Raw genomic sequence first — 27870 nt, 5'->3', positions numbered from 1 at the left:
TATATATATATATATATATATATACATATATATATATATATATATATATATATATATATATATATATATATTGATTTCAGAGAGGAATGGAGGTAGAGTGATAGAAACATCAATGATGAGAATCATTGATTGGTTGCCTCCTGCATGTCCCCTACAGCAGAGGATTGAGCCCATAACCCGGGCATGTGCCCTTGGACAGAATCGAACCTGGGACCCTTTAGTCTGCAGGCCAACACTCTATCCACTGAGCCAAACAGGCTAGGGCTTTATTGATTTTTTAAAGAAAAAAGTTAATGAACATCAGCTAACATAATCCATTAGTGGTTATCCTTATAAGCCTTGTGGTTTATGGAGCCATTTTGTCTCTGATTCTTTCAAATAAAGTCAGTTTATAGAAACAAATTTTAATCAGGTAGACATTAAAATGAAGTAAATAATCTAAGTATTTATGAATCAGACAATTAAGTTTTCAGATACAACTTAATTTATCTTATTAGGAAATTTTGATTTTTTTATCATCTAATGATTGCAACCAATAATATACCTCCCAAATAATATTGTGTTTAAAAAAAATAAAGTAGGTAAATCACACCAATAAGAATTCTTTTATGATTGAAAATAAACATATGAAAATCTGTATAAATATTAAACCAATTTTACAACAACAACAACTTCAAATATTAAATATAAGTCATTTAATTTAGAAAATAAAAAAGTAATTTAAAAATGGCTTTACTGCCGAAACCAGTTTGGCTCAATGGATAGAGCGTCGGTCTGCGGACTGAAAGGTCCCAGGTTCGATTCCGGTCAAGGGCATGTACATTGGCTGTGGGCACATCCCTGGTAGGGGGTGTGCAGGAGGCAGCTGGTCGATGATTCTCTCTCATCGATGTTTCTAGCTCTCTATCCCTTTCCCTTCCTCTCTGTAAAAAATCAATAAAATATATTACAAAAAAATGGCTTTACTTATCTTTTAAGTGGAGACTTTTCCTGTTTGTTTGTTTTTAAAATATATTTTTATTGATTTTAGAGAGGAAGGGAGAGAGAGAGAGAGAGAGATAGAAACATCAATGATGAGAATCATTGATCAGCTGCCTCCTGCACACCCCCTACTGGGGATTGAACTCTCAACCTAGACATGCGGCCTTGACCAATATTGAACCCAGGACCCTTCAGACTGCAGGCTGACGCTCTATCCACTGAGGCAAAACAGCTAGGTCAAGACTTTTCCTGTTTTAACTGAACTTCACTATATGTGGGATTTGCATTTTATTCCTGTATCTGTTTAGTAGACATGTATTTAGTATTTTATTTACAGCTTCTTTTTGTGAGTTATAATTGCAGTCTGCAATTTACTTTATAAAGATATTAGTCTTGGAGAACATTTACCATGAAGAATATTTTATATTTATATTCAGCATTAATCTTTTTTTTGTTGTTTTTTTTTTAATCCTCCCTGAGGATATTTTCCCATTGATTTTTAGAGAGTAGAAGGAGAGGGAGAGACAGAGAAACATCGATGTGAGAGAGACACATCGATTGGTGGCCTCCTGCACATGCCCCAAACCAGGCAGAGTTGCCTGCAACCTAGTTATGTGCCCTTGACTGGAATCAAACCCAGGATTTTTCAGGCTACAGGATGATGCTCTAATTACTGAACAACTGGCTAGGGCTAGCATTAATCTTTTTAAAGTTACTGTATTTAAGTTTGAAAAAAATGAAGTCATGAAGCCGAGACACATCTTCCTCTGAGAGTAATGAATTAAATGTTGACTAGCATAAAATATAATAGAAGTATTCTCTTAACTCAAAACCTTCAATAGTCTTATTAAAACTGAAATGGCATGCAAACCATAATATCATATGTAATTGCAACAGTTGGTGTTTATTTAAATCAGGCATATTTTAGTGAATTTAAAAATATGAATTTTAGATAATTTTTTTCAAATCTTTACTGGGAAGACTTTGAATATACCCAAGACAACTGAAATCTTCTTACTAATGTACTTTGATATACTGAAATGACTATAAATGTTTAATGTTCAGGGCAATTGCTTTCATACTTAACCTTCTATCCCCCAGATAATCACTATCCATAAAAGTAATGTTTTTCCTCTGATAATTTATGAAAGCCACAACAGCCATGACCAGAGACAAAGCCAACATGGAAAAACTGGTCCAATGGTCGGATCTTCCCCTGAAATAACATCGCTCAATATTGCCCTCAGGATTGTTGCTGGAAATAATAAGAAAAAACAAATCCACCTTCTTATTAAAAAACAAAAACACTAATGTAAATCTACTCTGAAGCAACTCTGTGATATCCAGACATTTTCAGCAAAGATTAACATCCAATTCTCTCTTACTTAAAGAAAGTAACAGTATTTTAAATGAACAAAACTTTTAGTTTGATAATACATTTTCCTTAGAGAAAATTGAACCTAGGCTATATTTTTCTATGTTACAAAAGTGTCTGGCATATAACATGCTACAATAAATGCCACCTTGCTTTTAATAACTCATGTGGGGATTACAACAGAAACACTTCAAAAAGAAAATTAATAAATTTTAGAAAATTAACTAATATTTTCAATTTCAGAAGAATATTGTGATGTTTTTCACTGAATTTCTATTAAAATGCAGAAGAAAAAAATTATAATGCTGTAATAAATATTCTAAACTTGATCTGTTGCTTGGTTTTTGTAATTTACAGTGAATCTTTTGATAGCTATTTCAGATATATGTGCTCTCTGTATGGAAAGTATGATTTTCTTTGATTTCTCTTATCAAATCAGAGTAAGCCTAGAACTGAATGTTGCAAAGAAGGAGATTAGTTTGTGGTCTGAGATCACTAAGGAATGAATTGACTGAGCTTTCTTGATCTCTGTGTACATATGGCCAATATTGCAGGGAGCAATAGTCTATACTCTGCTTCAGGGGATGAATTTCAGTTCACATAACCTTCCTTACAATATTAATCAGGAAATTTTCACTAGCAACAAGTTACCCACATGCTACATAGCCTATAGGTAAGTATTGTCATATAACATTTTCAGCTTATTAAATGGTGTTTTAAATAATTGTAAGAACAAGTTTTATTATAGCAGTTTTCTTCTGTTTCCATTTTTAAAAGTCAGCAGAAAAACCTATTGCAGCCTTATGTTTAGCTTTTTAGTTATCAAAATCTCTCTTATTTATCCTAAAAGCTCATGTGTATTTACTAAGGATTCTTAAAACTGAAAATAACTGTGTCATTCTCACCTGCTTTAAGAAGTATTCTTAAGATTTATGTAGAGTAGCCCTAACCGGTTTGGCTCAATGGATAGAGTGTTGGCCTGCAGACTGAAGGGTCCCAGGTTCGATTCTGTTCAAGGGCATGTACCTTGGTTGTGGGCACATCCCCAGTAGGGAGTGTGCAGGAGGCAGCTGATTGATGTTTCTCTCTCATCGATGTTTCTAACTCACCAATAAAATATATTTTTTAAAAAGATTTATGTAGAGTAGATATTCATGATGACCAAAGACAGTATGTGAATGTTCAGGAAATTCCATGGAATCACAGCATGATGGAGCTGGAGAGGGTCCTTCAGATTATCTTCACCTCCTCATTTGTTGGCTAAGGAACAGAGACAGAAATGTGAATTGAATTGTCCAAGATTCCTAAGAAAATACAATGCAATTAAGTTAATCTAAATTAACTAAATTAAATTAACTAGGTACCTCTTCCTAATAATTTTTATCCCTGTTCAGTGTTTAGCAAACTTTTTCAATAAAGGGCCAGATAATCAATATTTCAAGCTTTGCTGGCCACATGGTCGCTGTAGCAATCAGTGAACTCTGTTTGGTGCAAAAGCACCCACAGACAATAGGTAACGGGGTGATCTCCTCTGTGCTCAGGCAATCCCAGGAGGCTTACCTGGACAATGTGCTTTCCTGGCAGATTATTTTGCTGCTGATTGTTGTGCTTTTATTCCCTGCCATGGAATTCTCTAAGCCCACCATAGTTCACACTTTCCACGAGGGATTAGGCTAGGCTGCTCTGCCCTGGTGATTTTTTAAATACCTGTTCTATATGAGTAGGATTTCAACCTTTCTCACTTACTTTCTTTCTTTTTTTAAGTTTCGTTGCAAAACTGATAAATGTATCCCATTCTGGTGGAAATGTGACACCGTGGACGACTGTGGTGATGGGTCTGACGAACCTGATGATTGTCGTGAGTACATTGGAGAATGTGGGAATTTAGAACTTAGAACCTCTTAATGCCCTGAAATGAAAGCTTTAAGCTACTTCTACAGAATTCCTTTCTGATACCTTTTCAAAATTATAATATTTTATATGTCTATATTTAAAAATACAACAAAAATTTGTTGCAGTTTCTTGGGTATATATCTGTAACTATTATGTTTAGTGTGACAGCATCAGCAATTTGTTAGTTTTCTAATTTTTTTCACTTGTAGAATAGCTACACTGCTTCAGGTAGTGATCAGAACAGTAACAATCAGCATGATTTTGACTTAATATATCACCAATCTGGAGACAAAAATGGGGAAGTTTTCAATGTCACTCAATGACTGAAATATTACCACTAAGGGATACAATTTTTGCACTTTTCTGTCAGTATTAAAATACTAAAAAGCTATGAAAAGTCAGATTTTTCCAATATAACTCGTTAGTTTGCAGTTAGGCAATTTAGTATGCTCTTAGTAGTTGGCTTAAAGTGACTAGCAATTAGGTATATCTTGACATCTGACTGTGATTGGCATGGTTAGGTGTTACATTTTTTTAAAGCTATCTTTGGTAACTTTGATTGTAATGAACAATCGGACGACGTTTCCTTGATAGCCTGTACAGTTCACTCCATTGGGTCATTCCAATACTGTCCTGTCAAATTGAAGATACCTGTAGTCAATCATTATAATTCCCTCACCATCCCAGTGGATGGTTACCATGATTTGGCCTTGACATTTCCGTTCAAGATTCTTCTCAGGCTTGCACTAAAGAAGGCCAATGTGCTGTCATACTGAAAGCTAGCTGCTTCCTTCTGCAGATTTCCCACCACGTAATTACAAGGCTGTTTCAAACTGACAGTCACTGGATGGTTACCTAGACGAGCTGTATTCCATCGCTCATTTGAAGTCCTTTCACATAGCTCATTTACTAGTATATGTTTGAAAGCAGCAAGTAATATATTTAATAGGAAGAAAAATGTTTTGAAAGTCATCATTTTTCTAATATTCTTTTTATGATTCTCAAAGATCCTCTGTTCTTTGATTTATTAATATTGTTTTTATTTTCATTATGAGAGATAACATATAAAAAGTATTATCTGAATGGGATAGATATACCATCATGGCTGAGTTATTCTTTTTTTAAGTTATTGAATTAAAAGAAATATCAAAGTAAGAAGAAATTATATTGAGTACCAATTAAGATTTACTCATTTAAAGGAAGTTATTAATTTCCCCACAATAAGGTAAACTTTCTCTTGATATAGTAAAGAAAATAAATACAACTGATTCGTGTCATTTATAGAAATAAACATGCATAAATGTGTTAATTTAGTTCGCATGTGAACATGACCTTTCCCGCCCAGATTCCCTAATGGGAAATATCACCATGATGCCCTGCAGAGAGAGTCATTAGCACCCAATGCTTTCCCTTCTAACATAGTTTCAGTTCCTGAACTCTACTCTAATCTAGTCTAAAATTTCATGCTGCAATCAAATTGATATACAAAAATTAACGACAAATTTAGTTTGATGAGTTTTTTTTTTCACATTTATGCGCTGACAAAATTGCAGTATTTAAATACTGACAATTTATGAAAAGTCAGACTGTATGGTGAGCAAACAAAACTTTAATGTCTTTTGAAGGGAACCTAAGAGACATCTGATATCTAAAAGCCTCTTGTCTTGGTTAAATACCAATACTACACATTTTTATTGGTGGCATTATCTTTGTGATTTTTTAAATATAGTTTTACTGACTGTAGAGAGAAAGGGAGAGATAGAAACATTAATGATGAGAATCATTGATTGGCTACCTCCTGCACCCCGCTACTGGGGATTGAGCAGCAACTCAGGGAATTACATTGAGACCTTCTTCTGGTTCATAGGTAGTTGCTCAGCCATGGAGCCACATCACCCAGGTCTCTGTGATCTTTTAATAAATGATCTCTTACTTGGAGTTGATGGTTTAACAGCATTGAACATCTGTAGGCATAATTTAATTTTGAGAGTCATGGTGAGGTGGAAATGATGTACATGAGTCTGTGGAGTGTGTAGAATTCATTTTTGAGTAGCTATATCATCAACATTGGGGACTACTAAGAGATACTGACAATACCTATAATTGCACTTTAAAAGACAGGAAAGCTTGATCCCAGTTTCACATACTTGCCTACTTACATAATGTTTTTTACATAAATGTAGATAGGAGACATGTATTAAAAATTCTCTGGCATCATGAGTTTGTAATTCCATTTCCTATGCGATTTGAATTCACCATGTATCATTCTAGAGGCAAATTTAAAAGTCAGGGAGGCTTCCCAGTTCTTTCCCAGAGATAGAAGCAGGAATGTACCTCAATCTTAGGGGAGGGTTTTTTTAGTAGCAAAGGAACATTACAGGAAACTTTACAGGAAGCAATAGAAAATAGAGGAAATGAACATGTTTAGAGCATGAGAAAACTAAGTATACCACAGTTGAAATATTGAGTGTGATTAATTAATAAACATTATATATTGGAGGTAAATGACTCAGCATTTTAGAACTCACTTCTATGGAAGTCATCATGTATTAAGAGTTATTTTTAAGTGTTAATAAAATGTTTAATTAATATCATAATTATAAATATGTTATTTTCTGTAGAAAATTTAAAATATAATTTATCAACATTTGATTGACTGGTTTGAATTAATAAATCATTATTAGTTTCTATTAATCGCAGTCAGTGATTAGTAACATACATTAGGATCATCAGTGAAAAAAAATGTTTTATTGCCAGCAATATAGTTTGTGAGAAGACTTCAAAGTCAGATCTGGATTTAAATTCTGAGTCTGACACTTGAAACTTTTCTGTCCATGAAAATTAATTTCCTCATTTATAAAAGTGCTTATGATGTTGAGATGAGAAGTTTATGATGAGATTCAATTAGTTACTGTATGTGAAAGGGCCTCACACAGTTCCTGATAGTTAGCATATACTTAATAAATCCTACTAGTTATTATTATTCCTTATGTAAACTCAAAAATATAGCAGATAAAATGAACTATTATCTGGGATTTATTTACTATAATAAAATATGTGTGGTACATAAAAATTTTTAATATTTATAAGACATTGCCCTTTATATTAATAGAATTATATAAATTAATATAAATAAATATGATTTAAAATATGATGCCTATAGGTAGCATTTGCTTTTAGTTCTGGGAAGTATGTTTTGAAGGCAGATGTTCCTCTCTTACTCATGACAGGTGGCAAAGTGACCAAAGATAAGTGATTTTTAAAAATGATATTGGAGTAACTATTTTTTAAAATTATAGTAAATTCTACTCTGTCACTAACCTCTATCATTTATTTGAAGTAAGGAGGCATTTATATGTTTTTAAATCTATACCTTTATATTTATAGGTTGCTAATTGCTTTTTTAACGTTAGTTAGTGAAATGTAATCTTGAGGCAATCTGAGTTGTTCATAGTGTAGCTGTGCATCTGAATCTGGCTATATATGTGAGACATTGCCATTGTGCTCTAGGATATATTTACTATAATAATAGTATGAACATTTGAATGTCAGAAAAGCTCTGTTTAAGAAGTCATGAGCTAAGATTGTCCTTCCACAATACCTGTATGTTTTCTCCTCCAGCTGAATTTAAATGTCAGCCAGGGCGATTTCAGTGTGGAACAGGGCTCTGCGCTCTGCCTGCCTTCATCTGTGATGGAGAGAATGACTGCGGAGACAATTCTGATGAACTCAACTGTGGTAGGTGATTAATTTTTTAACTAAGGAACATAAATCTAATTCTTAACTGATTATGTCCACACTGACTTTTTTATTATTGATTTGAGAGAGAGGAGACATCACTCAGTTTGTTATTCCACCTATTTATTCCTTCATTGGTTGATTTTTGTATGTGCCCTGACCGGGAAACAAACCCACAACCCTTGTGTATCTGAATGATATCTGGCCAGGGTGTGCCCACACTGATTTAAATGAAGACACGAGTTTCAGCACAAATAATTTTGCTCTCTTTATCTTTTAGATACACATGTGTGCCTCTCGGGTCAGTTCAAGTGTACCAAGAATCAGAAATGTATCCCAGTAAACCTCAGATGTAATGGACAAGATGACTGTGGCGATGAGGAAGATGAAAAGGATTGTCGTAAGTCACCTAAGAATGCTCTGTCTTATATTACTTCTGACCCAAACTGAGATTGATCTAAAAATTATTATTATGCATTGTAAATTCACACGATGTCAAAAAATATAATAGCAACTGTGCCACATAATTCCAAACAGTTGTTTATTGCGATGGGTTATTTAATAATCTCTAAATGAAGAAATTAAAGAAAATTAAAACATGGGTCATCTTTACTTAAAGCTACTTGGAGATTGTGACAATAATTAAACAAAATTCATTCATTCATATCATTCTTAAGAGAAGCAGCAAAAACAGCATTATAGGTGATTATGGAATTGTTTCATACATTTATTTTTTTGCTCATAGCAAGTAGGTATAGGTAATTTTCTAATGATTAGTCACTTGAAACTAACTCCATTTTAATTAGAGGTTGCTTCCCCCCCCCCATAAAATACATTTAAACATATGAGAAGAAATAAAATCTGGGCAAAATAGCGAGAACATTATTTGTTAAAAACTGTAAATAAGACCCTATTTAAGGTATTGTAACAAGCTACTTCAAAGAACAATAGTAAAATATTTTCTATTTTGTTCACCTCTTATTTCCATCAACTGCCTAAATTCAAACTACTTAAGTGAAAGAGAAAACAATTTACATACATGTGCATAGGCAGGCAGGATGGTGCACGAACACACACACACACACACACACACACACACACACACACACAACACACAGAGGCTCTGAAGACTAGATAGAGCACCTGTCAAGTTTCAGGATTTCAAGATATGCTGTGAACATTTCTGTCTTGCGGAAGTTTTATTTTATTCCTCTAAAAATTTTATCAGTAAATAATGTGCAGTCATCCAGCAATTTGATTAAGATGATGCATTCAGAATAAAGTCAGCACCAGTTCTTTATGGTTAGCCATTCTAGAAGCTGATCATTAAACTCACTAGGATTTGTGATGTGGTTTACAGTCCAAGTCATATGTTCACCTCTTCCCTCAAAGACTCTACACAACTAGAGATTTTGGCAAAATTTGTGCTTTTTATTTCTTCATTGACTAGTATATTTCAATTTTAGTAATTTTTTTTCACTTATAAAACTGCCTATATATAAAATTTAAAATTTATTTATCTGGAAAAAATTATTCTGAAACTCCTTTAATTGTTTGTGTGTAGTTAGTTTTTAAATGTAATCTAATTTAGGTGGGACTGTTTTTGAAAACTCTGATTTTTATCAAATGCATCATTGGAGAAATATGTTTATATTTATTTCTACTGAAAGATATTAGGAATACATTGTAATTAAAAGTTAAAACTCCTCACCTTTAGAGCATCATTAATTAAAAGATGATACATTTTCAACTAGCTTAAGCATTTGTTTGTCTAATTGCTTTTTATATAGAGTATCCTTTTTTGCTCAATATCTCCACCCCTTACCCCAACCCTACAACTATACTTGTCCAAAGCTGCATTTTAATAGATGTTTTCCTCTTAAGCTGAAAACAGCTGTTCTCCAGACTATTTTCAATGTAAAACTACCAAGCATTGCATTTCCAAGCTGTGGGTTTGTGATGAGGATCCGGACTGTGCAGACGCATCAGACGAAGCCAACTGTGGTGAGTGTTTTGTGACTGTGGATCTTACCTATTGTGTTTATGTCATAATCTGAGATGGCCATAGTGCAATGAATTTGAACACAATTCTGATGAAACTGAAGTCTAATATGAGAAAATCTGTCTCCGTGTTCTCAGAGTCAATAATTTCAGGTTAGCTATTTTGTAAAAAGCAAGGAAGGGTAAGGCAAAAGAGTAAGTATTGCTTAGCATAAGTCAAAACTATTTCTGGAAATATAGATTTAAAAAAGATAGGATAAAACTATCATCTTTTATTTTAGAGGATGTACATGATATTAGCATTTAATAAATAGAAACGATAAAATACTATGTTCATATTGTTCTAGACTTCATTTTTCTGCTTAAATTCATATGATTTTACATTCATTCAATGAATATTAATTCTTAAATATGGTAAAAATATAAGAAAAACAATGAAAGCATTTGTTCTGTTTTAATAAATAACATGATCACTTATTAGTATTTGTTTCTGAAATAGTAATATTTTCACTTCAAATCATTTATTTTATTTACAATAGTTATTTCTTAATTAACATTGAAGAAATGGAGAACATATTCATTTTGTTTAATGTATTTTATCCTATCTTAAAAATGTTGAAAGCTAGACAGAAGTGAATAATAGTTGTCAGTTATAATTTATTTCACAAATACTTATTAAACATTTATTTGAAACTATTTTATAGGTGAATACACCAAACTTAGCATTGTTGGGGAAATAAAAAATAATCATCTAGCAATTGATTAGAGAAGACAAAGTTTGCCTAACTTAAAGATAGGACTTTCAGGCTTCTTAGACAAAATTGTGTTAAATTCATTTGCTAGATTTCACATTTGCCAGTTCCCAGGGAAACATTCTCTTCATCAGTTGTTCTGCCTGGGAGTTTCTGGTCAACGCCTTACTCACTCCCCAAGTCTCTGGATTCCACTATTTCTTCTGCCACATCACACCTCCCTGTGGGTGCATTTCCTGATTTCTTCTCCTACCTCCCTTCACCTTATCTAGAATTCTGTGTCATCTAAGAGAGTTTTGCTTCTAAATTTGTTAAGAATCTTTTGCTTCTTTCGAACAAAAGGTTTTGGTGTATAAACTGCTGCTTGGCTAGTTGTTTTTAATTAATGTGTTAGCTATAATCACACTAACTGGAGCTTGTGAGAGGAACTTGAGCTTCCCATGGTAGCTTTGTACTTTCCACAGTCTGTTTTTTCAACATGGCACTGAACATGCTCAAACCAAAAGATAGAATTGATTAAAGTGTGTTTTTATTTTCCCTTAAATGCCTGGCGAGGAAACTTGAATTAGGCTACTCAAGCTATAGGAATATAAGGATCAGATTTTTTTTTTTAATTAAAGAAAGTGCCTGTTAAATTATAAAGCATTTAAAACTTATCGACTTGTACAGAAAGTTATACAGTAAGCACCATGTACCATTTTAAATAGATGTTAACATTTGGCCTAAGAGATCTCTTTTAAAAACCCAAATCCCAGCAATAGCAACTGAAGCCCACCTCTATCCATTTCCTTCTCTTCCTCCACCTGTATTGAAGCCAGAAGTGGTTATGCATTATTCACATGTTTTCTGTTTACCTTTTACTATATTGGTAAGCAGTTATTAATTAATATGTACATAATAGATTATAGCATTTTTAATGTTTACATAAATAGTATTATATTTTCTATACTAATTTGAAGCATAACATTTTCTGGTATTCTAGTGTATTAATGTGAATAACACATTTCCATATTAAAGTTTATTGCTACATTTTACAATTACTACATATTCATTAGCAAATAAAGCACAAAAAGTTTATAAAATCTGTTCTATAGACACCAAAGAGTCTCAGTTCTCAAGTTGTCACTTTGCATGAGAGATGTGACAATATTCAGAGGCAGGGTTCTGTCAATCTGTAGCAGGCGTCCTCAAACTACGGCCCGCGGGCCACATGCGGGTGTTTTTGCCGTTTTGTTTTTTTACTTCAAAATAAGATATGTGCAGTGTGCATAGGAATTTGTTCATAGTTTTATATAAACTATAGTCCAGCCCTCCAACGGTCTGAGGGACAGTGAACTGGCCCCCTGTTTAAAAAGTTTGAGGACCCCTGATCTGGAGGATAGAAAGCCTGGAATGGGCCTGGAGAGAAAAGCTTTAATACTGATGACTATAAATATAATAAAATAATTCATACTATTGTAATTTACTTACATGTAAATTTAGTTATTTGCAGAAGTTTTAATAACTTGCACTTAGAATCACATTTAGTACGTGATATTTGTCTTTCCTTGACTGGCTTATTTTGCATACCATAATCATCTTCAGGTCCCTCCATGCTGTCTCACTTATATGTGGAATCTAATGAACAAATAAACTGATGAATAAAATAGAACCAGAGGCATGGAAACATGGAACAGACTGACGAATCTCAGAGGAAAGGGGGAAGGGTAGAGATTAAATAAAGATCTTATATGCATATATGTATTGCCCATGAACACAGACAATAGGGTGGTAAAGGCCTGGGGCAGGGCGGGAACCAGGGAGCAAGGGAGAAAAACAGGGAGAGGACATCTGTAATACTCTCAATAATGAAGATAAAAAAAGAATAACATTTAGCAAGTGTTAGTCCCATGATTTCAAGATAATTCATGGAAGAAAAATTCTGTGCTCATATATGCAGGAAGCATGATGTACTAAATCCTATATATTGGAAAACAGTGCATACTTACACTTACTCAGTGAAGACATTTTCTAACATGTGACGTCACAATCTCGGTCTTAGATATTTGGAGGGTGGGGCTATGTACCTTTATGTTAGCAGGTGGGAAGGAGGACGGGCCCGCTACCCGCACACTCTCTGGGAGTGCGGTGCTCTCCGCTGCCCGGGTGGTATGATCTGCATGCGTGCTGTAATCTCTGCTATGGATGCAGTCATTGCCACTCATTGCCTTAGTGTAGGCCAATTTCTGTCAATGTCATTTTCGTATGTGTGAGTATATTTATGTGTGAGTGTGTGAGTGTGTGTGTGTGTGTGTGTGTGTGTGTGTGTATGAAGAGATAAGTAGAGAAAGAGCCTCTTTTATACTGAAATATTTTGGTTTTAATAAAGCGCTTGAAGGAGAGCTTATCCATAGAAATTGTCCTCTAGCTTTTCTACAAAGAAATGAATGAACTGCATGTGAATAATTACATTGTCTAAGTAGAACACGTTTAGTCTTTCTATAACTATCTTTAGTAACTTTCAGGCATTGACTCTCTCTCTACCAAGAAGATGTACATTATTTGCTGATGTCATTTTATTTTTTTCTCTCTGTCTTAATAATAGAGAAAACTGTGATATTTAAATTTTGTTGCACAAAACTGAAATGGAGTCCACACAATGAGTCAGGAGGCAGGCAAACTCTTCCAAACTTTGGAGTGATCTGTAGTAAAAGCCATAAGAGAAAATAGCTTTTGCCCAGTGAGGTTTATAATAGAGTTTGTCAAAAAGAGAAACTACATATTTTTTTTAATAAGAACCAATTTGTGTAGTTGATTTTCTTAAAGAAATCCAGGTAAAAATTTAATAGTCCATGACATTGTTGTTTGAAAAATGTTACTCTTGCTCCCCTCATCCTTTACCAACTATATTTAATTCTCTAGAAACAAAAAATAAAATAACACACACACACATACACATATACACACACAAGCAAAAACTAGTTGTAGATTTATAGCAGTATGAGAGAAGAATAAGTGTTATGCACCATATAATAACAATATGTAAGAAATGTAGAACTTTAACATTTTTCTTTCTTTAGCCTACCATTAGAACAAAAATATTCATGATTGTTTTAGTTTCTGTTTCTGTTTACATAACATTTGGGTTGGCTTTTTCCTTGGAGAATATTGTACCATTTACATTTTCAGGGCTTACTCTATTTTGCTTAGTACTATGTTTACATGATTATGCTGTATATTAGTAAATGAAATAAGTAGAGTGAAAGTTGGTAATGCTTTTTCTTAACACCAATATCTAGTAATGCATTTATGTATGGAAAATATTTTTGTTTATCCATTTAAGAAAACTTATATTTGTGTTTATTAGTTAAAATCAGTTGAGGATTCAAGCGGTATCAGATTTTGCTTATGACAATACCGTACATTATTATCTATTAACAGTTCAGGACATTATATAGTAATGAGAATAAAAGACCTTTTATAGAGTTGTAACTATGCCATTTATTAGCTTTGTGATCTGTGCATAGAGTACTGATATTATATAGATGACCATGCTGTTAGCCATACTTATGGTCCAATCAGTCTAGATTCAAAGTCCAGGATGCAAGGTGTCTTGGCTAGATTTTTCATGCCATTAGACCACTGTTCATATATGGTTCCTTGTTCAGGATTCATGTGGGAAATAATGTGGGTGGAGAGATAGGTAATGTAGGATTTAGTTTGAGATATGAACTTTTTTTTAATCTCTTTCTAAGTTATAAACGTCAGAGTAAATTATTACTTATTTTATTGTCCTTTGAAATCTTAACCTTACAATTAATACTTACATTTTTTCATTCAAATATTTGAGAGATATTATAAAAATATGAATAGAAATTCTTCATGAAGAGAGTCCTTTGACCTAAAGAAGTGGCTTGAAAATGTTACTTAAGGGCTATAAAACAAAAGTAGACAACAGATCTTCCATATGGATCATGTTATCCATATGATTTCAACACTTCCCTTCACTAGGAAGAATGAAAGAAAATTGAACAGAGCATAACTTTCTCACCAGCCATTTAATATTATCTAACACCATGTTCATACATTAAACTATCTGGAGCGTGATCCACAGCTTACCATCTATGTCATACAGGCCACACATTTGAAAACATTCTTCTTCTCGAGTAAATTAATAAATAAACACAAATATAGTTTTATTTTTGAGATCATGCATTTTCTTCTTCCTGAAGTTTTTCCCATGATTATATATGCTGTAGATACATGATATCTGGAGTGTTTTAAGGGAATGAAGTCATTCCTAAGATTTTAACTCTTTGCATTATGCAAGTCATTTAACATTTAAGGAATTGTAATAGTGCTTTTTAAAAGGGTGTCTGCATTGTTTTACTATTCTAAAGTTCCTCCCAGTATAAATAAAGAGTAAATAATACTGAAGATATATCAGTAGAGAAAATCAATTCTAGAACTATTGTGATCAATTTTTCAATTTTGTATGAATAAATGATTGGTAAATAGATTAAAGTACAAGTATTTATTGAGAAGAAACTATTTGATCATGCTAACATTATTTACTCTTATTGTGCTGTCAAAAACTTTGACCATGCGGATTGAAGTTTATTAACACTGTGCTTTCTTCCAATTTTGGAAAACCCTTATAATAAGAAAGCATTTTTTAAAAAATTCCATGACACTTGGTCATTGATCACTGGGCATGGACTGTCCAGATCTTTTTTTGGAAGATGCAGTTAAGTCCTGGCACTAAATGCTGTATTTGTTGGCACTGAAACAAATACAAGAAATGAGCATGCTAAAATCTTTAGTTTAGAACAATTAAACTAAAAGTAATTACATGTGCCTCTTTTTACTAACGGCATGGCTATCCAAAAGCTATCAGTTATTAATTTAAGATCAATACTAATCTTAAATTCCAGAGCTTCTTTCATGTAATTTTATTTTCACAGCTGGAATTTACTACTTCTTGGTAGTGCAAAATTATCCATCCACTTTGTTTCATTTTTTGGCTCAATGATATAACTTAGTAATTTTTAGCATTTTACTGACAGATGGAATGTGTTCACTAATCATGCTGAATTAACAAAAAATGCGTTTCTAACCACACACAAGAAAAATGACGGAGCTGAAAATGTCAAATCCACTAAGTTCCATGTAGAGTGCATATATGCATATAATGTTCATGGAATCTGATGGAAAGGGGTCATTAGAGGTCATGTGGTTAAAATAGGGCCACATTTGTCATCTATATAAACAAACAAACAAACACACAATGTTTTATATCTAAAGTCCTCATACTATAAATGAAACCTGTTATTTTAATCCTTTCCAATGGAAATTTTGTCTTTGTTTAAGGATTCTCAAATTAATTTTTTTACATTCTTCTTTAGGCCAAATAATTCCATTTTATTTGATCTCTCTCCATGGGTCTATTTTTCATTCTGTTAATCTCTCTCCTGAAACTGTCCCAATTTCTATGCTTTGTTTATGAGCTGTGGAACAGAATGAAGCATTTTTAGTCAGATAATGTGCTATCCTCTCTTCTCCATTACTATATGCCCACTTTTGTGTTCCAATATTGTGTTTGATTAAAAGCACATAAAATCAGTGTTCATTCTGTTGATCTCCAATTAGAGAGATTTCATATGCACTCTGCTGGCTTTTCAATGTCATCTATTAATGAACTGTTTTTATGCTTTTTTAAAGGTTCTAATTAAGTCTACTCTCTCCCTTTATATGCCCTTCCCTGACATTTCAGTTCTAATGTCTCCGGCATTGAGTCATAATAAATTATTTTGGTCAGATTTTATTTATCCAGGTCTTAATCACCCTGTGAAAGCTTCAATCAAGTATGAACATACATATGGAGAAGTTGGCATTTGTGATAATTTTTATAATAACACAGATACATTTAATACAGTTCTAAACAGGGACAGAATTATCCAAATACTGTTACCTTACTCCAATAGAATCTTAACCGTATTATGCCTTTTTAGGTCTACGGGAAAGAGTGTCCATTTTGTTTATCAAGTGTAGGTACTTAAATATCAGGTATTTTAAGTTCTTGTATTGTAGTCCTTATGTGGGTGGACAAGTTTCAAAGAAACTTTTGGAACTATTTAGAAGGGAAAGTACAAGTAAGGAGCTGAATATAGCAGTCACTATATGTTCTCTAGTGTTATAACATTTTAGAAATATGACCCTGTACTCAGGCTATATTGTAAACGTGAAGGTGAGGCCACTACCTTACACTCTGTTTTGTTTTGTTGTTGTTGTTTTGTCATTTTTTGCACCATACTTCTTGCTCAGAAATGTCTCCTTGCATAACAGTGAAGTGAAATAACTTTGGGTTGTGAAACGTGTATATTTTATATTTATTTGGTTCACAAGAAGGTGTAGGTTGGGATGTTATTTCAAAATCTGGACATTTATCTTCTAATGAAAGCAGATAAATGAAATCTGGCCATTTATCTACTAATTAAGATAGTAAGAATGGTTGTCCTCTACGCAAAAGAGACACATTTAGAGCCCTGGTACAAATGTATTGAATCCCATGGGTTATTCATGGTCAATGAATCAATGTCTATGGTGAAAGGCCGCCAGCCCAACCTGAATTTGCAGTCCTATAAGTGGATCAAGGCCCAGTGCAGTAATGTGTCCTCTCAGTGAAGCTTCGGCCTCAATCCCTTAAACACTAGAAGGGAGTGTGGTAAGAGCCAGGAGAGTTACCACTGGGTGGGGGCCAGAATCTGGGAAAATGTGGGCATAGGCAAGCTCTCAGCTCTGTTCAGGACCAAGGCTGGGCTGCGACTTACTATGGTGAGTGCTAATGGAAGCATCCTCTTTCTGTGCTTTGGTGAGAATCCATCCCTTCTCCACAGAGGCATTGCCCACTCAGGGCACATTTTTATTAGACATATCACTGCAGTTGACTTTCTGAAAATATTCATTACTTAGTGATCAGATATGAATACTAAAGATGATAGTATTTTATTTATTTTATTTTATTTTGCTCTTATGTGAGGCTCTGGGCCAGGGTTTTCTTTGTGGAAATAAAAGGAAAAGCTGAAACTAAATCAATGTGATTTAATTATCTTTAGGGATAAAAGCCAAATATTCCAAGTCTTAAATGTAGAAGTAATGCGGGTTTCCACAGTTAATCATAAAAGAAGGATATTGGGGAGTACTTAAAGAAATATATGAGCTATCTTTTTAAGATTAATAAAAAAACTGGACTTTAAATCCCATTGGAAATGGGATTCTCTTTTTGTCAATAAACAGATGACAGAATTGCAAACTTTCTATAAAGGACCAACTTAATTATGTGCTGAGATCCCCTGCTGAGGTGGAGATGATATCTGCTTACTGTGGAACAAACAGTTCTGCAAATGACAGCAAACTCGCATGGTCCCTGGTATGTGAATGTCTGCCAAGTGAATACAAATAGTTTTAATAAATGCCCTTTTCCTTTAAAAGTATGTCTTAATGGCATATGCAATTTCATCTTAAAATGGTAAGTGTCTTCTTCTTTAGATGATTTTAGTTTAGAATACAATTAGTACCTTTGGCTCTCCAGCCACGTCAGTCAGGGAAATGTGAAATTGTTCAGCTTAATGCCTTCCTCGGTGAGTGTTGCATTTTAGCAGGCAACAGCAGACAGTCACAGTGATGGATTTCCTATTGGAAACCTCAGTTCAGATCTGTGTCTAGAGGGATTTTCTCTAAAGCTAACATTCTTAAACATTGGCAGAGGAAGGAAAACCAATGTTAATACCTCTGCAGTGTATAAGAAATTTAAGACTGAAGATAAAGGATTAAGATGGCTTTACTTTTTTTCTTAGGCCTCTATACATAATCTTTGGGATGTCAACTCCATATTTGAGGTCCAATATGATGGAATTGTGAGTTAGTGTTTGTGTCTGCAAGTGTACTACATTTATCTTTTCTATAGCTAAAATGATGCAACCAATCTGCCATTATTATACCTTTTACAAATAACACATTTAGGGCTTCTTTTAACTCACTTCTATTACAGTATTTATCAATCTGTAATGTGTACTTTAAAAGTTCACATTTCCCAATATTCTGTTAAATGTACTCTTTTAAGATATAACATATTTTTAAGATTTTTAAATACTCTGCCATGGTTGTATATCATAAGCATGCTTCATAAATGCTTTTGGAAAATGATCTACTTAATTAAATTTATTCATATGAATAAATATGTAGATATCACACTAGTATATGATAGAATGCAAAGGACAGCAAAAAAATGTGGCCTCATGATTGACTGACCATGTATAATATTAAGTGTATGAACCTCCATAAGCTTTGTGTTCTTAGATGTAAAATAAAGTTATTAAGAGGATTAAGTAAGATTATATTTTCAAAATTATTTACATCTGACACAAAATAGGTTGTAATTAAATTTTCCACTCCTGAATTTTTTTTTTTCTGATACTGTTAGAAATAGGGAGAGAAATACTGTTTAAATCTAGTATATTGGGACTAGATTTGATATATTTATCTGCATCTGGATACATATTTTTTCACAATGTACTATATCTTGTTCAGTTGCATATGTGTTTCTATTTCCATTTTCTAAAAGATGAGCAGAAGTCTTTTTGGCAGTATCCAAAGAAAGGGTTCTATATAAAGCCATTTTATATCCAGAACGTTGTGAAATGATTCAGAAGTTGGCTAGAACCAAAGAAATTAGACTTGTAAAATGAAGAAACCATTGTAAAACTTTTATTTTTTAGTTAAATTTTCTTTGTTGTTTTATGTGAAGACTTTCCTTTGAAGATCATTCCTGGATAAGACAGAATCCTCTCTTGTGGAGGAACTAATGACATGTTTGCTTCTTTTGGGGTCTATTCTCCTTTTATATTTTCATCAGACTTTGGTGCTTGGTAAAGAGTCATTTTAAAGAAAGGTTTCAGCTTAAGATGTTGGCTAAAGGAGGATGAGGGTTTGGTTACTAAAAATAATGAAGGGTTCCCTAGCCGGTTTGGCTCAGTGGCTAGCACATTGGCTCAAGGGCTGAAGGGTCCTAGGTTCGATTCCAATCAAGGACCTGTACCTCTGTTGCAAGCTCAATCCCCAGCCCCTGTCAGAGTGCATGTGAGAAGCAACCAATCAAAGTGTCTCTCCTGGTCCCTGTCCCTTCCACTCTCTCTAAAAATCAATGGAAAAATATGCTCAGGTGAGGGTTAACAAATAGTAAAAATAATAATAATAATAAATACAAAAAATAATAATAAAGGGTAACCAAAAAACAGTAGTAGAGATTTGTGAGATTCTGATACTTGAGGATTTTTTTCCTAAATTTATTTGTATTGTACCTCCAGCCTCCTTCCCAAACCTCAGGTTTGTTTATCTATTATTTGAATTGGGTTTTATTAACATACATGCAAGAGTAGGCCTTCCTTCCCCCAGCTGCCGGCACCAGCTTCCCTTTGGCACTCGGGACCTGGGCTTCCATTGCAGCCCCGGCTTCATCTGGAAGATCATCCAGAAGGATGTACGGTCTAATTAGCATATTATACTTTTATTATTATAGATGTTTAAGTGTAATTAACTTATGGCATATATCTCTGACTATTATAAAAATGATATAAAATCAGAAACTGGGCTTTAAAAAAAGAGGATGATATAATTAAATTTAATGAAGGTCATAAGGTGTGTCAATCACTCTCCTGTAACACTCAGAGAAAACTTCAAATTGGGTGGTATGGATATTGTTATTATGGTTGTTCTTATTTCCATTTAATAGGTGATGAAGTGAGAGTCAGAAAGGAAAGGCCAATACCCAGGTTAATTAACTGGTAACATGGATTTAAACCAACGTCAGTCCTGCCTCAGGAAAAAATAGATCTCTACATTCTTGTTTCAACTGTACCTAGTCACGGTTTTGCCATTAACTAGTATTGGGACTTGGAGAAGTCACATAAGGTGTCTGAGGCTGTTTCCACACCTTATAATTTGAGGCCTGGATACGATTATTTTTCTCCCAGATAGTAATTTCATAATCTGTAAATAGCAAGTATGTGAATCTAGTTCATATAATAATACCAATAGAGTATACTAGTATTTATTTTCAGAATTTGTCATATAAATTGTTTCCATTTTCTTAGTGATCCTTTTCTGTCCAGTTAGTTGCAATACCTAAAAGAAGAGAAATTATCTAATACAAAGAATGCTTATGTAATTGAGAAATATTTAAATTCATTGTTAACTGAAACTGTTTCAAATTAATAGTTTATATTAAAATCATGAGTCCAATAAATGTTTCATATAGATATAGAAATCTTATAGAAATGTATTTATTTATTATATCAAGATAGTTTTCATCAATATATAAGAATGAAAGTTTGTGCAAATCTCTTTAGTAGAACGAAATTTAGCTCCCATTATTGAATTAGTTATTCATTAGCATTAGAAAATCTCAGGAGAGCCAAAACCGGTTTGGCTCAGTGGCTAGAGCGTCGGCCTGTGGACTGAAAGGTCCCAGGTTTGATTCTGGTCAATGGCATGAACCTTGGTTGCGGGCACATCCCCAGTAGGGGGTGTGCAGGAGGCAGCTGGTCGATGTTTCTCTCTCATTGATGTTTCTAGCTCTCTATCCCTCTCCCTTCCTCTCTGTAAGAAATCAATAAAATATATAAAAAAATAAAAAATAAAATCTCAGAAGAAACCTGAGATTCTGTGTTTTCAACCTCAACAGATTTACATATTTATATAGTGATGAATACATTTCATTAATTCATATACCTACAAAGCTCAATGCTTTTCATCAACTTTTTGATCATCCATTGGTTTCAATAGAGTAAAATCAATGTTTTTTTACTTCATTCAGGAAATTTAATTCCTGTTTATCCCTTTTGTCTTCCTCCTTCTTTACCATCCCTGTCCTTTCTTAGATCTCACTACTTTAATCTTTCCTCTTAGCTTTCTTTCTCACATTATTCTTTCCTTATTTTCTCCCCAATTCCAATAAGATCTAACACAGTAAATGTAGTGTAGATTCCAGGTATTTTGTTTTCTTACTTCAACATGGTACCTAGATGAATGAATTTGGAATTTCCTCTGTCACCATTTGAAATCCAATGTATATTCCCTTTACCAAAAGAAATTTGTTAGTCAAATATTGGGGGAAGGAAAGGGCTTAATCTCCTCTACATTATACATCTTATTTCCTTTTGTGTCTATTAAAATTAATCCTCTATCTATCAACACCGAATTCCAGATTATTGACAATGCTTGCCTCATAATTACATCATTCCACATTTTAGTTATTCCCTCAAGATTTGTGCCATCTGTAAGTTTGACAACACTGTATTTTATATTCCTATATGATTTCTTAATAAATTAAGATGGGGTATATTGGCATACTATCAGAGTAATCCATCCAAGTTGCCATCAATATTATCCTTTAGGTCTAGTTTTTTAGCATTTTAGAATTAATTTTGAAACTATTATTCAAAATCAACTTATCGTCTATTCAAAGACATAATTGAATTTTGGTTTGAAGATACAGCATGCCCAAATGTTGCATTCATATATCATAGTAAGTAGGATTCATTTTGTGTCTCACTCATTGTCCTGTATAACATTTGGTTTTCTATTTCTCCCAGACACTTTTTTTCTTCCAGAGTTCTTCTTAAGGCAATCTATACCAACGTGTAAGTCTTACGTTTAGCATATTCTTTGTAAACTTTGAGGAATATACACATTCATTGCTTAGTTCATTTATTGTATTGGTGGGTTTTTTTGCATTTATTTCATAATTTGCTATCTCTCTGATAAATATGATTCCACAGCCGATGCAGTGTTTTCATAGGAGGCAAGCAAGCCTATTAAAAGGTGAATAAAGACATCTGACAGGGAAGTGCACTACTAAGGTTTGTAAAGACCTTTGGGAATGCAGCCAAGCAGACAATCATGTACTGTAAGCAGAATCTTAAAAAAAAAAAAAAAAATCAATACCATTCTTATGAGGCAGCCAATAAGGAAATGATAAAATAAAGGTTAATGTGACCTTTTATTAATAATTTAGCACCTAGTTAACTGTAAGTCTAGTAAGGGGCGTGTTCTGTGTTGAGAGTGAGGGCATATATATGGACTCTATTTGTTTCCCTTAGCATGTAAAGTATGCCAGATTATGGAGGGGAAAACCCCACACAGTTCAGAAATAATAAATTATATCACTGAAAGTTTTACAATATTGTTGATATTTATCTCTGATTATAAATTATACTCACTGCATGACTATCATTTCTTTTCCTCTGGTATAGACCTGTTGCTGCTTCATGGTTTTTGGTAAAGGCAAAACTACATTTTTCTTTTAAACTTTGGCACAACTTTTGAGACACATACAATTTTATTCATCTCTTAGAGTCCACAGAACTGAGATCTTAGTGTATGATGGCAAAAGAAAAAAGCACTTTGTTTGGGGGAATTATTTGTGATACAGTTTTAGAATGGGTGATAGTGCAGATATGGGAGTCAGACGATATGAATTCAAGTCCTGATTCTACAGTTTAAGAGTTGTGGGCTTTGGGATAAGTAATTTACTTTAACCTGAGCTTTAGAATTCTCAGCTGTTCAATACACTTTTGCTACAGAGTTGCTAAGAGGATTACATAAATCAGACTTAGCCTTGAACCTAGCACAGAAAACCCCCCACAACAAATATTAGCCGTTATTATTGTGTATGTTTTTAATTTATTTTTTATTGTTGACATTATTACAAATGTTATTATTGTTTTTAAGTTACAATATAAAAGTCAACCTGTAACAAAAATACAAATACTGCTCATAACAATATTTACTTATGAATCTTTTCAGAGAACCAAAATTTACTCTATCAACTATAATGCAATAAAAATGCCAATGTCATAAAAAATAAAATACAATTGTATTTGAAATGATAGATCTATATGTTACTTCTAGTCAATAAATCTAGTAAAAAATCAAATCATTGATCTCTAGTCAGATCTGGTCACTAGAGGCATTTCATTTTGTATGATATACTCAATATTTTTTTCAAAGACAAATGTAGTTTGTTACTACCTATTGTATACTTTATCAGTGTACGCCATCCTGTTTGCTTTGTAAGCATAAATGCATAAGCTGAGAACAAGGTAGTAACCCAGAATATACAGGCCAAAGAATCCACCACCATGGCAGTACACATTCTGCGTTTCTGTATTGCTTCAGCCCATTTAGTAATTTCCATCTTTACTTTGGCATAAAAGTAAATAAGTAAGTACCTGAAATTCACTGGTCAGAAAAGGAAGAGGCTAAATATATATGCTCTCCTCTGGGGAGGAGAAATAGCAAGAGAAGTTCTACACAAAGCCTTGACCGCTGGTAGAGCTGGTACTCACCAGTGGATGGTCTTCATGACCTCTCACCACTCATGCTTCCTCGGCTTCAGCCACCCTCATCACCTTGCTGTTCCTTAGACACTCCCGGCCTGTTTAGGTCATGTTTCTCCTTGGGATGCCCTTTCTCTCAGATAATGGCATGATTCAATCCTTTTCTCTTTGTCAGCCTTCAAGGCCACCCTCTTAATATAGCATTTTCAGATTATATTATTTAAAATTTCCCCTCTGCACACATTCCCTACCCCTTCTTTTTTTTTTTTTATTTCTCACTGTAGCATTTCTTACCCTCTAATAAATAATAATTATTTTTTATTCTTGATAATCTTTCAAATCCCCACTTTGCCATTAACATATAAACTCAATGAAGGTAGAGATTTATGTCTGCTTTATTCATTGGTCTCAGTCCTATAAGCTCGGGACAGTGCCTATTACATGGTCAGCCTTATGCATGTTTTTAGAATAAATGATTATATAAATCTTTTGTTAAGTTGGGTTTTCCCAGAATTAGCACAAGCACTCACAAATATATGAGTACAAGTAGTTCACTGGGAAGATGAATCTAGAAACCACTGGTAGGATGGTGGGAAGTTAACTACAGAAGGAAAAGACTAGAGGATTCATTACTGTGCAGATTACTGCAAGAAGGGGATCCATTCTACCAGGAAACTTTGCGATAGTGTAGAACAAAGGATAGAGCTGACATATTAATTCAGCTACTCCTGCCAGTCATTGTTGTAGGGCTGCTCTTGGAAAGGGAGGAACACTGATGTCTGGAAAGACATTTCCAGATTGGGGCTAAGCAAAGAGTCACATATGCTTACATTTAAAAGTCATTGGCTCAGCATGGACAAGTAAGGGAGATACACAGGATAGGAGATATAGCATGCTTCAAATCCATATACCAGAGCAAAACTTTATCACTTGGGGTTTAAATAGTCTAGGACATCTCTATATTGAGGGGATACTGAACAGCTCAATGTGTTGTTCACTTTGGCTACCACCATACATTTTCAACCAAACCTTTGTATTCAGCTGTTAGCAGATGTAAATATGCATTAAATTTATTTTTAAACATTTAAAAAGGGAATTGTGAAGACTGTCTAAATGTGTAAGGAACACAAGGCCATGTTATTATGAATCCATATAATTAGATTATAGTCTAAAACTCATACTCATCAGTCACCATCATCTAACACAGCTGTTTCCATTTCCTCTTGTTAGCCTCTTTCTCTCCTTTCCTTATCTTTTGTTTTAATATACTTTTATTGATTTTAGAGAGGAAGGGAGAGAGAGAGAGATAGAAACATCAATGATGAGAGAGAATCATTGATCAGCTTCCTCCTGCATGCCCCCTACTGGGGATAGAGCCTGCAAGCCCTGCATGTGCCCTTGACCAGAATTGAACCTGGGACCCTTCAGTCCGCAGGCCGATGCTCTATCCACTGAGCCAAACTGGCTAGGGCAGCCTCTTTTAATAATTTCTTTACAGCCTTAAAAACAAAGCCCATGCTATTATCCCTACTTTCTATAATCTTCTCTATTGAAATGATTTTGTGTATGAAAATAAAACATTAGTTGACAATAGAGAATTTAGGTTAGCAAAAGTGAGATCGCCCACCAGACAATGGTGTTGCTTAAACATGCTTTCCTTTCATCCACACTATCCTCCAGAGAGGAAAAATATTTATTTCAGGCACTGTTAGCAATATAAACTATAAATTCTCTAAGTTATTTGGGATGTGGAGAAGAAAATAAAAGAAACCTGCATTCTAGATGCATATTAAATATTCTTATCTATGATGGACAACAAAGAAAGAGATAATTAATACTTTATATGTTATCAAATAAAATGTTAAATGATTCAAGGTAAAAGCTGTTTAAGAAAAATAATTATACCATTCAATACTGATAATACTAAAGAAAATATTCACAATACTAGAAAGGTAAAATAACTTCTATTTTAGTGCAATTGAATTTATACTAAAAAATATGTTTATTTTAGAGAAAAAAATGACAACAGAATTTTCAAAAACTAAGGTCATATTGAATATGTAATGAAATAATGTATATTTTGTATATAAAATGAGTGTATATATACTTATGTATATATGCACATGTGTATAAATATATGCATATCTATGTGTGTATATATATATATGTATATTTACATAACATTTCAAAGGATTAAGCTGCTACATTTTATTTGTCTGTTTTTTAATTTTTATTCATTGATTTGAGAGAGAGAAAGGAAAGGAGAAAGGGAGACAGAGAGAGAGAAAGAGAGAGACATGGAATGGACTTGGTGTTCCAATTAATTATGCATTCATTGGTTGATTCTTCTATGTGCCCTGACCAGAGATGGAACCCGAAACCTTGGTGCATCAGCGGGGACACTCCAAACAATTAAGCTACACAGTCAGGGCTATGGTACTAAATTTTAGATAAAATTGAAACCACAAATTAGAAGTGTTAAAGAAGAAAAAACAATAAGTATTTGAATGGTTTGCTATTTAATTTGTTGGCACAATTTTTACTTCAACATTCTTGACTGAATTTATTATGTATTTCCAAAGCATATTCAGTAGAAAAATGATTTAGAGCAGTTGCTTAAAAACAGAGATTTTTCTTTGAAAACTATGATTGCTCTTAATGTTCCCACATGCATACACAATAGCACACCAAAGATATTCCATTTATTATAAACTATACAATTACAATTATTTTTCTAAAGAGATGCCTAGCAGCAAAAAATAAGAATAATGTGAAACAACTTTTATTTTAAAGTTTTGGAACCTATTTCTCCAAGATTTCAAATAGACATAGTTTAAAATGCAATGATAAACATAACCATATGACCACATATTATCCTGATGCTTATGAGAATCTGTCTGACTGCTCTCTCTCTCTCATACTCTTTTACTAAGGCAGTGTAAAATGTGATAATTTTCACAAAATAAAATTTCTTTTGAAACAGATATTGACACTTAATTGTAAAGAAAGCATATTTATTGTAAATATTAATTATCTTTCTATTCAAATTGGGGGGAAAATTGAAAACCAAACTCTAGAGGACTGTTTTACTAAACTAAGGTATATCCACAAGGTAAATATTATCTATAATAATAAAAGCACAATATGCTAATTAGACCAGATGTCCTTCTGGACCAAGCTGGGGCTGTGAATGAAACCCAGGTCCTGGGTGCCTGCTGGTAGCTGGAGGGAAGCCCGGGTCCCGGGTGCCAGATGGAAGCCAGTGCTGGCAGCCGGGGAAAGGAAGGCATACTCTTGCACAAATTTCATGCATTAGGCCTCTAGTACAATCATAAAACTGATTTATATAAAAACTAGAGTCCCAATGTACAAAATTCATGCACTGGTAGGTTTCCTAGCGGCTGCCAGCCACCATCCAGGGCCTCCCTCCCTTCCCCCAGCCGGCCCTGCCCCCTGGTCAAACTCCCAGATGACCTCTTGGTTGAGGGGACAATTTGCATACTACACTTTTATTATATAGGATTTTAATGACCTATGAAAATTATTTATTTATAATTTTTGGTGAAATAAGCAGTGTACAAAATTTTATTAACTTACTGTCATAAAGAAACATAATCAACTTTATCTTTGTGTTGTGTAGCTAAAATACATGTATATGTATTTTTATATGTATATGTATATATACAGTATATTACATTGTCTTTTATTTCCATAAAAAGTATATGTTACTTATATAAATTTTTACAATTTATAA

At 33.6% G+C, this 27870-nt stretch overlaps 1 protein-coding gene across 1 annotated transcript in view; it reads left to right on the top strand.

Moving 5' to 3' along the window:
• LRP1B (LDL receptor related protein 1B) overlaps positions 1-27870 on the top strand; it is a 1704605-nt gene that overhangs the window by 1505507 nt on the left and 171228 nt on the right. Inside the window, exons 63-66 of the mRNA XM_054723549.1 lie at positions 4121-4214; positions 7871-7987; positions 8268-8387; positions 9872-9991. Coding sequence (XP_054579524.1) covers positions 4121-4214; positions 7871-7987; positions 8268-8387; positions 9872-9991 — 451 coding nt within the window. The remainder of the gene's footprint in view (positions 1-4120; positions 4215-7870; positions 7988-8267; positions 8388-9871; positions 9992-27870) is intronic.

The sequence above is a fragment of the Eptesicus fuscus genome, chromosome 11 (assembly GCF_027574615.1).
Source record: "Eptesicus fuscus isolate TK198812 chromosome 11, DD_ASM_mEF_20220401, whole genome shotgun sequence".
NCBI classification, from domain to species: domain Eukaryota; kingdom Metazoa; phylum Chordata; class Mammalia; order Chiroptera; family Vespertilionidae; genus Eptesicus; species Eptesicus fuscus.
The sequence above is the reverse complement of the archived record's forward strand: the minus strand, read 5'-3'. Positions and strand labels throughout refer to the sequence as shown.